The sequence below is a fragment of the Apteryx rowi genome, unplaced genomic scaffold (genome assembly GCF_003343035.1).
Source record: "Apteryx rowi isolate R43461 unplaced genomic scaffold, aptRow1 scaffold_137, whole genome shotgun sequence".
In the NCBI taxonomy this organism is placed as follows: Eukaryota; Metazoa; Chordata; class Aves; order Apterygiformes; family Apterygidae; genus Apteryx; species Apteryx rowi.
In genome coordinates, this window is record NW_020447608.1 from 116,109 (window position 1) to 131,770 (window position 15,662).

General features: G+C 40.2%; 1 protein-coding gene across 18 annotated transcripts in view; it reads left to right on the plus strand.

The window, feature by feature from the left end:
* The window catches only part of TTLL5 (tubulin tyrosine ligase like 5), a 135,369-nt gene that overhangs the window by 36,146 nt on the left and 83,561 nt on the right, over window positions 1–15,662 (plus strand). For 16 of the 18 annotated variants that reach the window (XM_026057165.1, XM_026057171.1, XM_026057172.1 and 13 more), the window contains 9 exons: window positions 392–483; window positions 3,063–3,104; window positions 6,088–6,201; window positions 6,592–6,683; window positions 7,308–7,370; window positions 8,297–8,335; window positions 9,330–9,475; window positions 10,477–10,783; window positions 14,992–15,112. In XM_026057165.1, coding sequence (XP_025912950.1) covers window positions 392–483; window positions 3,063–3,104; window positions 6,088–6,201; window positions 6,592–6,683; window positions 7,308–7,370; window positions 8,297–8,335; window positions 9,330–9,475; window positions 10,477–10,783; window positions 14,992–15,112 — 1,016 coding nt within the window. The remainder of the gene's footprint in view (window positions 1–391; window positions 484–3,062; window positions 3,105–6,087; window positions 6,202–6,591; window positions 6,684–7,307; window positions 7,371–8,296; window positions 8,336–9,329; window positions 9,476–10,476; window positions 10,784–14,991; window positions 15,113–15,662) is intronic. The other 2 variants (XM_026057166.1, XM_026057168.1) reach the window with 2 other exon arrangements.

A 15,662-nucleotide genomic window follows, 5' to 3' on the forward strand; every position in this document is an offset into this window, starting at 1 on the left:
TAGTACACAGTACCTTTTAGGCATTCCTAGTATGTCTTGGTTCAGTTACTTGAGCAACTTACCTTTCATCCTAAAAGAGAGAATTGTCATCAAGTTACTGCTCAGTTGTTTAAGGAAGGGAGTATTTCTCTGTGTTGCTATTCAGCAACCCATCTTATTGATTTAAGTACTTAGTTTTGAAGCAAGTTCTAGTTTTATTCCAAAAATGTAATGCAATGTGCAAACTTTGGGATTAAAAAAGTCAGACAAAGAAAGGAACGGCATCCTTTTTGGGGCTTGGGCAGAGACAGGAGGGCCATATGTAAGCTAAGATCATTAACAGAAATTCTAGCTTTATATGTCAGGGTTTGCCTGTCTTTAAAAGTTCTCATGTGGCTCCTGATCCCCATAGGCTTTGTATGCCAGGATCCAGGCCAGCAGTTAAGCCGGGCAGTTTGTCACTCATCTGAATCTGTCAGGAGAAATCCATACCAGAAGCCTCAGGTAAGTGACTTCAACAAGCCAGAACTAAGGAGAACAGCAAGAAAGCCATTCTCATCCAATTTGGCTCAAAGGTGAGAGCGCCAGTGAATGGATGAGGTTCTTTGGACTTCTCATGTAACTATATGAGAAGAGACTCAGTGGATGCAGCTGAGTTATGGGCATTTCAGCCAATTTCATTTTGTTGTGGGCAACAAGCTTCCAAAACCCTATAGCTTTATGAATATGTTTGAGATCTCTTTCCAAGCAGAAAGTGCTTTGCATTTGAAATTTAGGCTTTCTTTCCCCTTTACTCCTGGAATCTCTCCCTTTCCCTTGGTTCCTTGGACTGAGGCCTCATGTGGCTTGCTCTGACTCTCCATTACCTTTTCTGCTGAGATAGTGCTTTCTTAGCACTGTAATGTTTAAAGGCAGCTGTTCCTCTATCTCTTTCTGGCTACTAGATGAATCCCATAAATATCTGTGATGATGGAGCACCCACAAGTGGCAGGGAGATCCCCTGTTTCATTTGAATTTTCAAACGCATTTCTCATGAGGCAAATAAGGCAAGAAATGTATCCTGAATCAAGCCTTTTACTGCCAGTGAATATATCCCAGCTCTCTGCAGGTGATGCACATGCTCCTGTGAGTGACGTGTGGCTCAACTCAAGTAGGAAATGAAAAGTGATTTTTGTTCAGTGACAGAATACCAATACAGTGTCCATTTTAGCACATGGAAAACTCATACAAATTGTAACGCTTTGCTTCTTGTAAAACTTGGAATCTGGAATCACTGTGAGAGATGTGAATAGGTGGTAAGATGACATTTGAGTGTCTATAACACCTGTCTGAGTCTACGGCTCCTGAGCCCAGTTTAATAGATGGGATTTCATACAGATCCCTGTGACTGTCAAAGTGCTCTCTGTGACAAGCAAAAGGTACATGAGATAAGTCAGGCGCCATTCTAGAAAAAAATGAATAACCTTCTCTGTCTTAGAGCAGTTAGATCAGACCCTGATGACTTGAAGTCTTTTTTTTTTTTTTTTTCCTTTGAAAACATTTGTAGAAGACAGAGTTTAGAAAATTGAGCAGCTGGGAAGCACTGAATTTTAAGGAGCATTTTAACTTGTAGAATGATTTTGTTTAAAAGCTAAATTTCATATCAGAAAGCAGTGGATACGAGATAGGACTACTCTTTTGGGACATTTCTCCCCATCACCTGTGTTTTGTTTATGAGGAACAACTTTCTAATACGGTGATGAGGTTTTATAGCTTTTTTTAGTAACTAAATGGAAAACCTATGGGTAAATAGGTGTATAGCTCTTTCCATGGTTCAGTATTTTTTGGCCTGCTCTTTGCTGAATGCATTTTATCTCAGGTTGTATTGAATGTTTGATAATTCTGTTCCCACTTTCAGTTGCAAAGGGTACTTTTGGCCTCTTTTGTTTAACTCCTTCACGATCTCTTAAGTTTTAATTGTTTACATAGGCCATCTTTAATCTGTGGAAAAGTCACTTCCTGAGAAAGACATCCTGAAACTAGCATTCTTGGTCATGAGATAGTTATGGTGACTTTTGTTTCTGGATTTCACCAGAATGGACTGCCAGTTCCTTGTGCAATTTCTTTGGTTTGACTCTCAGATCACTAGTACCCTCTAGAGATATAAACAATTTAGCTGCTTCCTTTGTAACTTATTCTTGATTTGGGCTGGAGCCCTTTCAATTAATAATAAAACAATAAATAATAAGCAATAAAGGGACCTCAGCCTGTTTTGCAAAGACTAACTATAGAGGAGAACTTGGCTGTAGTACAGCTAGAAATGATAGATAGGTCTCTTGAGGAGCCTTCCTTATGCCCTTTGCTCCTCTTGGTCATTGGAGAGGAGGAGGGCAGCCTGACTACCACCAAAGGCAAGAAGAAACTAAGCTCTTATGATAATAGTTTTCTTTTGAACCTACCCCTACCATTGAATTGGTCTCACTTACAGGCCTGATGCCTAATGAGTCCTTATTAAGTAATACAGGCTGCTTTTTGACATTCTGCTGTTTGTTTCTACACTTGTACTTGAATGTTATAGTAATATCTTATTTCTCCACTAGAACTGGACTTTTGTTGAGAAATTTAAATGAAATGGCTTCTGGAATTTCAGGATTTTTACTATTTTTCCCCTCTGTTCTATGAACAATTCAGATTGACAGCATCTGTTTCTGTTTAATACATAACTAATAAAGAGTTACTTAGAGAAAAATATTTATCATACAAAAAATAAGAACTTTGGTCTTGATAGTTGAGTTCATTCACCTGGCTGCAGAGCTTTCTTTTCTGTGTGCTTTTAAAAATTATGCCTCTATTCAGATGCATTCTGAACTGCTGAGCACATTTGAGTTTAAGATTAGTGCCGTGTCTGGAACGGGGACAGAATGCACTTGTGGAGGATCTGTGGAGCAAGATCTGAAATGAGATGATAGAAGCTATTAGCTAGTTCTCTGGACTCTAGTTATATCCTTTTGCTTAGGGCACTCACCACTTCTCTGGAGTTCAGGCAGGGATGATAGTGTCTTGAAGAACACAAGATTTTTATTCCGTTTGTGTGTCTCTTGTAGCGTCCTGTGTCTGCGCAGTCCCGACCAACAAACACCAGATTGGTAAGTACTGGGCTTTATTCAACTCCTTTTACCAATGTAAGGGATGCCATTTCAAATGTTATTATGTACAATGAATAGGTCCTGGAATACTTTTCCATGTAGCAGGACCAAAGAATAGAAAAGCATTTGCATCAGTTTTAGCAGCTTGGGGAAAAAAAAAAAAATGTAGAAGAGGTGTGCTGAGAGGCTTGATCAGCTTGGTGAAACCTCTCAGAGGTTCTTAAGCCTGCAGGTATTTTTGAACTGCGTTTTAAAGAAATCCGATTTAGGTTTTTAAAGATAAAGTTGACACTGTCATCAGATGATGAAGACAATAGCAGCACAATGGATATGTTCAGGACCTGGTAGGTCATTGAGAAGGAAAGTGCAGAAGTTAAGGAAGAGTTGATGAAACCAAAAGTAAAGAGGAGTGTCACTTATCAAAAGGAAGGAGGAAGAAATTTTCTCTGTGTAATGCAGGGTATGGAATAGATTTGAATGAAAGAGGATAGCACAAGTGAATCTGTATTGACAAAATTTGTGTGACCCAACAAGAGAAGTAATTACTATCTGTAAAACAGTCATCTGAAGGAATCTTGAAAAATTCAAGGGTGAATTGGATCACTGATTGGAGAAGATGAGAAAAAGAAGAAAATGTAGAACTGCATACCTTTAACATAAGCCAGGCTGATCCAGCTTCTCTAGATGTCAAATTTGCTACCCTCCTTGAAAGCCATATGGACAAATTGGTGTTAGTTTACAATTATAAGCACCTGGCTGTGTGGGGACACAGCAGACAGCATTTTGCTGCTGGGCTTCATGTGCTAGCATAATAGTGATTACCATTTTTTGAAGTTTCCCAGCAGGAAGGAAGGTAGGACAGATGGAATCATATAGAGAGCTTAATTCACTTTATGGACTGCCATTTATGTCATTTTGTATAAGTTTAGCTGAGGTTAAGAGAAAAGATAAGACTGGAAAAGAATCTAACTGAATAATGAGGTTTCGTAGAAGATAGGAGGGATCCTTTTGCCAGCTGCTGTCAATGATTAGTGCAATGAGAATCATGATGTGGGAACCAGAGAGGCTTGCAGAATTTGGAGATGAATCAAGGTAACTGGATTTATATATACTTTTAAAAGATAAGCTGGGTCAAAGAGGAAGCAAGAACTTCATGAAGCTAGAGACATTTCTGTGCTACAGCAAGAGAGAATCCTGCAGGGAAACACTGAAGAAGGTTTTTGTGCAGAAAGTTCAGTAAAATAAGAGTTTTCCTCTAGCATTTTGACATAGAGTAGTTTGTTCCCAGGTGGGAACCAGAGCTTCTCTAGTCATAGTCCCAGTTTGCTAATACGTAGGCATCTATTTTCTATTTGTATCGAAACAATAAAGATGATTTCTTTGAAGTTTTTCATTAGAAAGGAGATCACCTGATAAGATGAAAATTTTCCGATGACATTCTCTTTGAGCAGCAATTCTCACATGATTGCTAATGGTGGCGTCAGGAAATGGTTTTTAAGCAGAGGTTACCTGGTAAGAGATTTTTAGAGGAAGTTGTTAAAGCAAAGTTGTTGGGTTGTGCTTCTGATGTAAGGGGAAGTTAAGGAGGAAAAACTAAAAGCCTTTCAACTTAAGGCCATCTAGAACATCAAGCAAACCTGCTTGACTACTAACATTTTTATTTTTTCTAAAAATGTTTGTGTCTCTTACCCTCCTGTCCAGACTGTTGTGTTTTCTGTTGTTTTACTGACTCAGTTTTCATTAGACTTAGCAAAATGTTTCAGCTGGCACCTGCTATGTCAGTTTTCTCTTTGGATTTTACTATGTCAATCACTGCTATGTAGCCCATTCTAGTACAATCCCTGTTGCTTTTGCAGTTGCTTTACCTGCGGATTCTGTATAGCTGCTTGCAATTTCTAATGAGGCAGACGGACTGGAATTCAGTTCCCATTCAAATAGTCCTTAGAAATAAAGATACAACCTAATCTCACCCTAAGTTTCCTATGAATCTGAGCACTATGGGATATACCCCTAGGCTTTCCCAACTTAAGGTTTCTACTGTGTTTTTCTCTCCTTTCTAGATTAAGAAGGTTCTCTATTACATTCTTTGCTCAGTATGGTGCTAACAGGATGTTTGAATGTTGTATAAAGGCAGGAGACCTTCTTAGCTAAACCCTTTTAATGTTCTTTTTACAAAGACAGTTTATGTCAACTTGGGCCTACGCCCAGTTAAAATGCTCTTGAGAACATGTTCAAGGATTTCAGTTTTGTTGGGATCTTGAGATTTTATAATCCTGTTAATTTGGAGATGCTTTGAATTCCTGTGCTTTGTTATAACTGATCAGGGCAACACATTAGATTAAGAGTGATCTTAGAGATTTTCTGCAAATTATTTCTTTTCTCTTTGTTTTTTAAATTTGCACGTGTGCAAATTTGCATTATGTATCTGCATGTACAAGATCTGTCTGTTCAGTGCAAGAAATAGCAAGTTGTGATCTGGCAACAGAGTAACGAATGAATAAGTATAATGGCTGTTGAACTGAATTTTTCACTTTTTTCCTGCAACTTTATCTCATCAGTGAATTACAGTTCTATTCTTCTAGTATGTCAATACACCTGGGACAGAGATTCATGGTTCTGGTGCCCTTGAGGGGTGGATGTCACTGTACTTGGGGCCTATGAGTGTGAATCCTGGCTCTAGAACCCTTTGGATGTGGATCTTTTAATGCTTTTCCTGAAGGGAGTAGGGGTGTGAATACTGGCATTGATGCCTGAGTTGTGAGTCCTGCTGTGCTAAAAAACAGGGATGTGAATCCTCGTGCTTAGTGCCCACTGGGGTGTGGATTCTTCAATAGTCGGAGTATGGCCATGTGAATTCTGGCTGTAGTACCTTAGAGAGTAGATTCTGCTGGGCATGGGGGCCTGGAATTTGAATGTAACTGATTTTTTTAAAAATAAGTTGAGAGAGGAAAGGGAAAAATCTGGATTCACACTGTCTCTGCAGCATGCCCGTCCTCTGTCTGCCAGTGATGCTGAAATGAAAAACCTGATGCCCTCAGGCAGGGAAAAAGCAACAGGAAGGCAAGGCAGCTCTGTGCTAGGTCTCTCCATGGAGGAGGTAAGTTGGCCGTTAAACATTTTGTATTTACCTTGGCTTTCATGCAGTATGTGGGGATATTTGCTCAGCAAAGAGCAAGTGCACGTTTACGAAAAACATGACAAAAGAAGCTGTTTAAAAAATTGCAGATTTTTCGTACAAAACTGCTAAATTTTACCGCTAGTACTGTCCTTGCCCTCAGTCGTGCCAAGCATACATATGCACTCTAAGCAGTGGTAGACTCTTTCAGAATTTAAGTGTAAGGTGAAATTGCCTATGAATGTCATATGTACACAGTCCCAGGACTGCCATAATAGCCGCCTTATTCTCTGGAACTCAGATGTTGTTCAGGGTTTATTCTCCATTGTATCTATTTTGCTGGCTTTTTTTTTCTCCTCTTTCTGTTCCTAGATAAAAGTTCTTCGTCGTGTGAGGGAGGAGAATGAGCGGAGAGGAGGTTTCATCCGAATATTCCCTACCCCGTTAACATGGGATCTTTATGGGTAATAATAAGTCTCCAGTAAGATGGCTCAGTGTTGCACTGATGCTCTGTGTTGAAGGATGTTCTGTGTAGATCCATGTAGATTAAACAGATTAGCAATCAGAGGGGAGCATACTGAGATCTTTGTTAAAGGTTACAGTTTATTCTTAGTGCTGGTGATGCTTTTTCCTCATCCTTTTTTAACTACAGCTTGCCTAACTGCACCTTAGAGAAGGCTATTAAATGTTTCGCAGAACCTGATGCTGCTTTTCTGTCAGAATAAATGAAAATGTATTCACCTTAGATTATCCATTTCTGCCATCTGCTTTCAGCTCCTGAAGCTGCATGTCTGTGTACTCTCTCATTAGGCCATAAACACAACATAGGACTCGTCCTGTGAATGATACTACATTATGCTTTTCTTATTTGTCTCAGGTCCATAATATTTCTCCAAGTCTCTTGCCTCAACATGAACTTTAGCTGAGAAGTGATAGCTCTCCTTCTTTCCTCTTTTCTTTTGTGATACGGCATGTTGTCTCAATCTACTTCTTCTGGGATGGTTTTTATAGGTGACTTCTTTCTGTATTATGCTGCCTTCCGCTGTGTTGAGCTCTACCTTGATATATCCTGTATTTTGTTTTTCTAGATCCTTCTTAGAGCACAAGACAACAATGAACTATATGCTGGCTACACATCTGTTTCAGGACAGGTAGAAAGCTGTTGGATTTGGGAGGGAGGCAAGGGACGCAAGCAGCATGAAAAAGATTTATTCCTCACTCATCCAATGTTATAAACACCTGTTTGTGATTTACAAGGATAGATATAGTTGCACGTCTCTTTTTAGTATGCCAGTGACTGTGGACATTTCTCCCGTTTTTATATGCTGCAGTTCTGAATCCAAGGGCAAAAAGGGCAATGGGCAAAAGGCATGGGAGTCTTTGGTAGGGAAGAGGAGACTATAGATATGAAAAGCCTCCAAGCACCTAGGTTTGTCTGTTTGGAGTTGGAGGTCCTTGCGTACCTTTTGGTTTCAAGTTTATAGTTGCATCAGAGCTTTTCCTCCTGTTAAGTAAGCACTGAAATTTACTCCAAAGGTTTATTATCCCTGCCTTTACCTCCTGAGCTGTACAAGCGTGGTTTGATGCCTCTCTGGGTGGTGCTTTGGACCAGTTTGTGCTGGTAATTGAACTTCCATTAAGAGTTGTATGTAACATCTTTCACTGTGTTTAGACCTTCCCTTCCCTGCCTCAGTTTTTCTTCTCCAAATTAGAGTTCTGCAATAAAGTAACTGTAGAGTACGGGTAAGATTGCTGACTGAGGAGGAGATACTATTTATGGAAGTTCTTCCTGCAACAGCACTGTAAGATTTTTCACCGCATAATTTCAGGAATGTTTCTAGAGGCTAGCTCCAAGTGATACATTCTCCATTTGAGCTAGATGGATGCAAGTGTCTATTATAGGACAGCCACTCAGAATTCCCCTTTTGGAGCCGTTTTGCTCTCCTTTAAGATAGGATTCAGAACAGATACTGTGGATTTGGCCTTTTCATTTTACATGTGAAAGATATTGGAGACTTTTTAATCCTGTTGGTGATCCAGAAAGGAAGGTAACCTTTTGCCCTTTTTTCCTTTGTAGGGGCAAGATGAAAAGAGACTTGGTCACTGGGAGACCCCGGTAAATGGCTTTTTAAATAAATAATTTGTATTTTGTAGGATTTACTCTAAATTTAGATTTACACATCCTTACCTCCCAAGTCCTGGGTCAACACCTATTCTATGAGAAACCCATCAAAATAAGAAAGGATTGTGTTGCTCCTACCCCTCACAACCATTTCTGTAAAGTAAATGCTGTGAACAAAGAATATTCCAGCATTTGGAGAGCTTAAATTTTGTTGGATTGGATCTTAAAGCTACTCCTCTTAGGCTTGCTACTCTGACACTCCTACCATGTTGGTGAGCCTCACATGTGAGCTCTCTTAAAAGATTCTATAATGCATCAGGCTTTGGGCTTCATATAACCACATATTCACTTTGCTAGATCCAAAAGTTGAGTGGAGCGACAGGAAGTTTTTGTGGATATTGCTGCTTACTCTGTAAGGAGCCATTTACTGGATCTTTCTGCAATGACAGAAAGTTATTATGTTTGTCTCCTGTAAGGAATCTGTCAGGACTTCTTTCTCCTTGGTTTAGACAGAAATTGTAGAAAGGTTGTCACTTTTCACTTGGATTACAATAAAATTATTGTCTCTGACCTAACGATGAAGAACAAGCTAAAGGTTGTCAAGACTGGATTCAGGTCCAGGTACACCCTTCCCCCTTCTCTCCATTCTTTTGTAATCCTAGAGCCTAGTTCAGGCTTGCTTACTAATTATGCCTTGAGCTGCTTCGTATTGAATAGAAGCTACTTAGTCATGAAAGCATGGTGCTAGATACATAAGGTTGGGGACTTGGAGAGCTGATCTTCTGTAAAGTACTTGCAAGTCTCTGAATGGGTCTCCCTGCAAATGTTTACGGGCTTTACGTGCAAGAAAGTTCGACTGATCATAAATATTTCTTCACTATGTCAGGAAAACTGTTTCCTGAAGAAACTAAATCTAGTAGGTCTCTTAAATCATCAAGGAGAGGAGTAAAAAGTGGGATTGAGGTTGTCTCTGTATTATGCCTCCCAGAACAGTTCTTAATGGAAGGCTGGATATGAAGCTGGAAGCTGTGGACTCTAATGCTCTCTTTTATGAGAGGAAGCTTGTTTCACTGGAGTTACGGAAGCACAGGCGATGTCACGGCAAGGCACGAGCAGCACGGACAAGATCATCAGGTGTGCATGGCTAAAGTTCCAGATGATCAGTTAGTTAAAAACAAGCAAGCAAGGACTTTTTCATTTGAAGTCTACATGAACAGGGTTGTTAGCTCTGGCTGTTGTAGTCCCTAAAGGGGTTCAGTGGTCAAAGTTAATAGCTTTCATTTTAAGGGTTAATAGTTTTAATTTTATTTCTCTTCTGGCTTCCTGCCTTCATATGTGCCTGGAATTCCGTTCCCACCATTCCATGTCCTCAGATGTATGACTGAAGGTAATCAATGTTTTCTTGAAGATGAGCTTGCAGTTGCATTTTTGGGTGCAAGAAATCGACAGTATGTATGTGCCTCTGTAGTTCTCCAACTTTTCAAAGAAAGCAAAAAACGTGGGAGTTTCCATGCTGGAGTTCCTACATAGCAGTGACTGTAAGACATGGGAATGAGAGAAATCTTATTCTGCTGATGTGGGAAAAACTGAAAAGGATACAGAGGTGAATATTCCTTGCAAATGGCTGTTCTTGAAGCCTTTATCTCATCTCTTTCCAGTAGCTACCTGATACAGCCTGCCATGGGAGAGGTTGTGTGATATATAATGATTTTTGGTGGTATGTTAGGAAGTAATATATGTTTATTGGTGTATATGAAAGTTTAGATTTCTTAGCTTTGATTTTTCTGACACAAGAAACCAAAGATGAGCATATATATGAACTCAAGGTATGCAAAAGGTATTTTCCTACAGCATAGGAAAATGCCTTTGTTTCTTTGTTTCTTCCTCTCTAATGTGCAGATAAGAACTTTTGTCTATCTTCTGATATTGGGGGAATGAGCTTCTCAGTTGTTTGATACACAAGCAGAAAGCAGGAAAGAATAATAAAGCGCAATGGTATTTAAGATGTTATTCTAAAATGACAATGTTCTCTCCTTCTAGCAGAAAAGAGTGCAAGAGTAAACCAAAGGGTGTGGATATCAAGATAGTCTCCTCCCCCTGACACCCCCCCCCTTTTTTTTTTGAACCCCAAACAGGTCATTTCTCCTCTATTTTAGGGACATCAAAACCTACAAAGCTGTCCCTCAAGTCAGACACAGAAGGTGAGGAGGAAGAGGAGGCAGATGAAGAGGAAGAGCTAGATGGAACTGCTAGCTCTGTTTTGGACACACAGGTGAAAAGCAAGACAAAGCTCTCTGGACTGGTAAAAGCTGCTTGTCAAGAGAATATGCCGAAAAAACTTGACAAGAAAACTGGAGATGGAGGAGAGCCGTTTCTTGAAAAAACGGAACCAGAATCTCAGTTTAACTTGTTGCAGATTCTTCAAGAGAATGGAAACTTAAGGTGAGAGATTTATGCATATTGCCTTGGGTTTTGTCTAGCAGCTAGTATCAGTTAAAATATGGATGCTGAGGATATACACTTAGTGACACATTATGAATATGAGTGTGAGGAGATAGCAAGAGCCTAGAGATATGGGCTCAGATTCTTATCTAACTGTGGGCTGCCTTAGCATCTAGTTGGCACAAAAGGGAGATAGCTGCAAAGACCTACAGTTTACCCAAATACCTGACCTGTTGGATCAATATAAAGCATAAGCTGTAGTTTACATTGCTGTTCTTTACTCTGATGTGTTAAGCTCTTCTTTGGTCAACTCAGGCTTCTAAAATACCTCTCTGTCTTAACGCAGGGTGCCTGCTATTGACTGCTAAAATTTGTCTTTTCATTCTTTGCATTTCCATAGAAGTGCATATCAACATATGTTAAACCATCCAAGAAAAGTTGCGAAGGAATAACTGAGTGCTGCCTCACCATAAAAATGTAGTTTTCTCATTTTTGTGCTTTTTTTTTTTTTTTTTTTNACCTCTAACCATAGTCTCTGACATGCAGGGTGTCACCGCTTCCTAAAAGTGAGACAGAAAATCATTTGAGAGTGATAAGTTATTGAGACATTTTATTGCCCACTGTCAAGAACAATAAGGTGGAGCAGGATGTTTTTTAATGCGTGACTCAGTTGCTTGTAAAAAAAGTGGTACTGGAGGAAATTGTATGACCCACTAGGTCACCAACCAGGGATCTAGTAGATGCTTGGAAGAATCATTCCTTCCTTAAATAAGAGGAGTAAGACTGTGTATGGAGAAGAAGGGCAAAGAGAAAGGGTGAGCATATATACCTGTGTAGGAGGATTTTATGTCTTCTGGATATGAAGCAGTATTATGTTTTGTGCAAAAAATGTCCAGAAATAGAGAAAATAATTCTAGTTGATTGCTGCTGCTTTCCTAGTTTAGTTTCTGGGAGGATTTATGAAGTATCAAATGCATTTGGGGATTGTTCTGCTGCCTTCTTGTGGCTAAGGCATTTGCTGTTGTGACATGGGAAGAATTTGAAACCTGTTTCCAGGACAGACACAGCAGTGCTGAGCTCACCTACCTATATATAGAACTAATTCTTGCCAAGAACGCAAGATCTGTCTGGTGTTCCTGGCAAAATCGTGCTCAGCACCCAGCGCTGTTGGGATTCCCCCCAGAAGTGTGTCAGGCTTGTGGTGACCTCATTTACCAGGATTGTGCTGGGCTTAGCCCCATCTGATCTGTCACTGTTGAAACCTTTGCTGCAGGGTCAACAGGCTAAGGAGCTGAAGTAATGAAATTTTCATCTGAAAGAAACCAGGCCTGTCCCAGTCAGCGCTTATAAATGGCAGGACTTCTCTCTTTCTGTTCTAGCTGGCCTGATGAGACAATTTCTCTGCCTTCCGTATGTTGGGTGCTATTGATGGAGAGGTGACAGTGGAATGAACAGTGTTCCCCCCATGCCGTCCCTAGGGAAATTAAAAGTAAAGGAAGTTATTTGGTTGTGCATTTAAGGCCTCTGGGCTCCAAATTCCACACAGCAGAGGAGAGGGAGTGTTACAATTTACCTCAAAGACCTTTTCCAGTTTTCCATTTTGGAATCAAAGAAGTGTCAGATGCAGACAAAGAGTTGTATTAGTGTGCTGATGTTGATAATGAGGGTCCTGAAGTCCTACCAGCACCAATCTTACACTCTTGGTCATAAGATGTTTGAGTTACTCCTAGAACAAACCTGGCAGCCCTAGAGAGCCCTCAGGAGAGAGACTTCCCTGATATATGGTGACCTGATGTATGGAGTATTAATTCTTAGCTGGGATTCAGAGTGTTTTCCTTATGGCATTACTCTCATATGGGAAGAGAAGGTGGGTTTGGTGACTGGCAGTCAGGATAGGGAGCCTGRAGGTGTCACAAGGACTGTTGTGTGTTTTGGAGTTCACTGGAAGACATGAATGAAGCCAGRTATTTTTTATCTTGTATTTCTTCTCGTTAAAGCAGAACCGCTAAGATTATCCAAGTAGAGAGGATGTCAGTTTGAGGCTCTTGCAAACTCATCATTTGCCTAGCCTCTCTTTGGCCCTGGCATGGTCTTCCAGAAGCATCAAAAGCTCATGATCAAGCTGATGTATAAATACAAATAATGCATTTTATTTTAACTTCAGTTCTTATCTCCCTACATATGTCTTAAGTTAATGCAGTGATCCTTATAGTTGCCACTATTTTGTATGATTTCTATAACACTGTAAAGAAGTATTCCTGAAATTTACTGGCATATAAAACAGGAATACTAAATTTCTGGACTGAGTTTTTGATGAAATTTCAGGAAATCTTGTACATGAAGGTGGAGAGCTGTTACAGTCATGGGGACCACATAAGTGTCTAGAAACAGAGAACAAGTAAAGAAAAATGGTGGACTTTCTCAGGAATCAGCCTGAGGCTGATTTTAATAATCAGTTCAGGAATGACACAAAATGTGGAAATGGGCTAATGAAATTTTCTGGTGGAAAAGACTTGGGAGTTGTTGTCACTAGAGAAAAGTATTGCAATATATATAGAAAGAATTGGATGACCTTGAGGGTAGGAATAATATGAATAGGATGATATTCAGTAGCACAAAGTACAAAGGTGTGCTCTTAATAACTAATAACTTATAGCAGAAATTATATCATCTGGGTGTTCATCAGCTGCTAATGACTTAAAAGAAGAAATATCTTGTATTCTGTTAATTGCAGAAGGTTTGTGAAGCTCCAGCTCATGCACGAATGGAAGTAGTGAATTTGGTCTAGGGTGTATCATTTAAGATACTTCCCTAACTCCACTGGAAATTTTATTGTCATTGTACAAGTCCCTGATGAGATTTCACCTGGAATGTTATGTACAGTTCCTATCACCCATGTTCAGAGAAGGTGAACTGTGACTGAAACGGAGACAAGCTGCTAGTCGCATCAGGTGATCAGTGTTTTTTAAGAGGAGACTAAAAGATCTGGATAGTTCACACTCACAAAATGAAAACTAAGAAGGAATATGATCGCTGTTAATGAATACACTCAGGGTAGGAGACACATCAGGGTTGAAAATATTTGAGATATAAGACAACGCTGGAGAAAGAGCAAGCTGATGTAAACTGGACGTGAGTGAAGTTAGGCTAGGTAGTAAAAGGTTCCTAACTGTTAGAACAATGAGTTCTGGAATAGCATTCCAGAGAAGTAATGGGTTGAAAAATCTGATTTGTTTGAAGATGTAACTTAATTTTATAGAAGAGATTATGATATTGCCTGTGATAGAAGGAGAATCAGTCACTGACACTAAAGCCCATCTGCTTCTATGTTCTTATGAAAAGGAAAGGAAAAATCATGCTGGGCAATGCCAGGGACAGCCTGTAGCGACTGTGGAGGGGGAGACTATGAGGAAGAGTGGAGAGGGGCAAAGTAGAACTTGGAGAGGAGGTTTTAGACCAAGGTGACAATGAACAGAATTAGACAGTTTTCAGGAATTTCTCTTGTAACAGAGGTGTACACTAAAGTGACTACCATTGTGAGGGGATGAGAATCAGTGTGTCCCTCCCAGTCTTCTCCTCAGTTTATGCTCACGGCTTCCCAACATGTTCAGCCAGCTGCACAGCAGATTTTGTTGATGTTCTTTCATTCTTCAGTGGTGCTTTGCTCAATGAAATCTGGCCTGTGTCCTTGGGCCAGCAGGGGAAGAGCTCACTTTCACAGATTTAATTCTTTCATTTCCAATGAGAATCACAGGGCCTTTGTTACAACTCTGGCGCTGGTACCAAGCCCTTTATTTTATAGTCTGTTGTTGCGGTGTTCAAAATGCTTGTGAAGACAGAGCCCCAAGACAGCCTGTGACTGGGTTTAAAAATACACAGTTTTGCTGATGTTCAGGTGGTTGGCTTTTGGAGGAGAGTTGTTAAGGCTGTGAAAAAGCAAGGACAGCACTCCATTTTTAGAGATGGTCTTAGAACTCAGCATCTGCTGTCTCTTGTATCTCCTGGAATTCCTGCCCTGTCCTGGTGAAATGAAAGTCCCCTTGAAAATACTGGTTGAGTGAAGGGATTCTTCTTCCCTTGAACTTCAACATTTTTGTGCCTAGGTGGTTCTTGTTGACTCTACTTCAGTCTGTGAGCTGTGCCTGACTGCTTTAACTCTTTCCATTGCTACTCTGAGGATATCTGACTGTTCTTCTCTTGGTCCATAGCAAAGTACAGGCTCGCAGGGCTTTCTCTGCCTACCTACATCATGTTCAGTTGCGACTGATGAAGGAGGCTGGTGACCAGATCCAGAACGCTGCCTGGGCTGCCAAAGAGGATGAGCAAATGGTAAGAAGCTTTGTGTTAGCTCTGAGAAGCCCAGCTGAAATCTGCCCAGAGAGTTTTGAGGTCAGTTCCCACCCTTTGAAGAGGTGAAGTCTCTGAGATTATAGTTGTCTACTGTGTATTTGTCCAGTTGCCAGTGCTGGATTTTTAGCATATGGACCACGTAGAAATGCTGACTGACATCTGAGCAGGGGTAGAATATACAGCTCTTAATAACTAGAGTGTGATTGACACTTGAGCTGCTCAGATCTTTCACTGGTTCTCCTTTCCTGCATCTCCCAGCAATGAGCATACCTGCTTTTGAGTTCTTCTGTCTAAGATTCTCTAAGATTACTTGCCAGTATCTGGTTTCTTCTGTGATTGCACTGAACCAAGCATTCATCCACTCAACTAGAGCAGGTACCCATCTAAGCTTTTTCTCCTATGTAGTGTTTTACTCTTTGCAGGCATCTGTGCTTAGGTGTCTTCCTTGCTTTCTAGATGGATGAGAAAAAGTAAGAGGCACTGAGGAGGGAAAGTTACTTTCTAGCCCTTTTTTTTTTTTTTTTTTTTT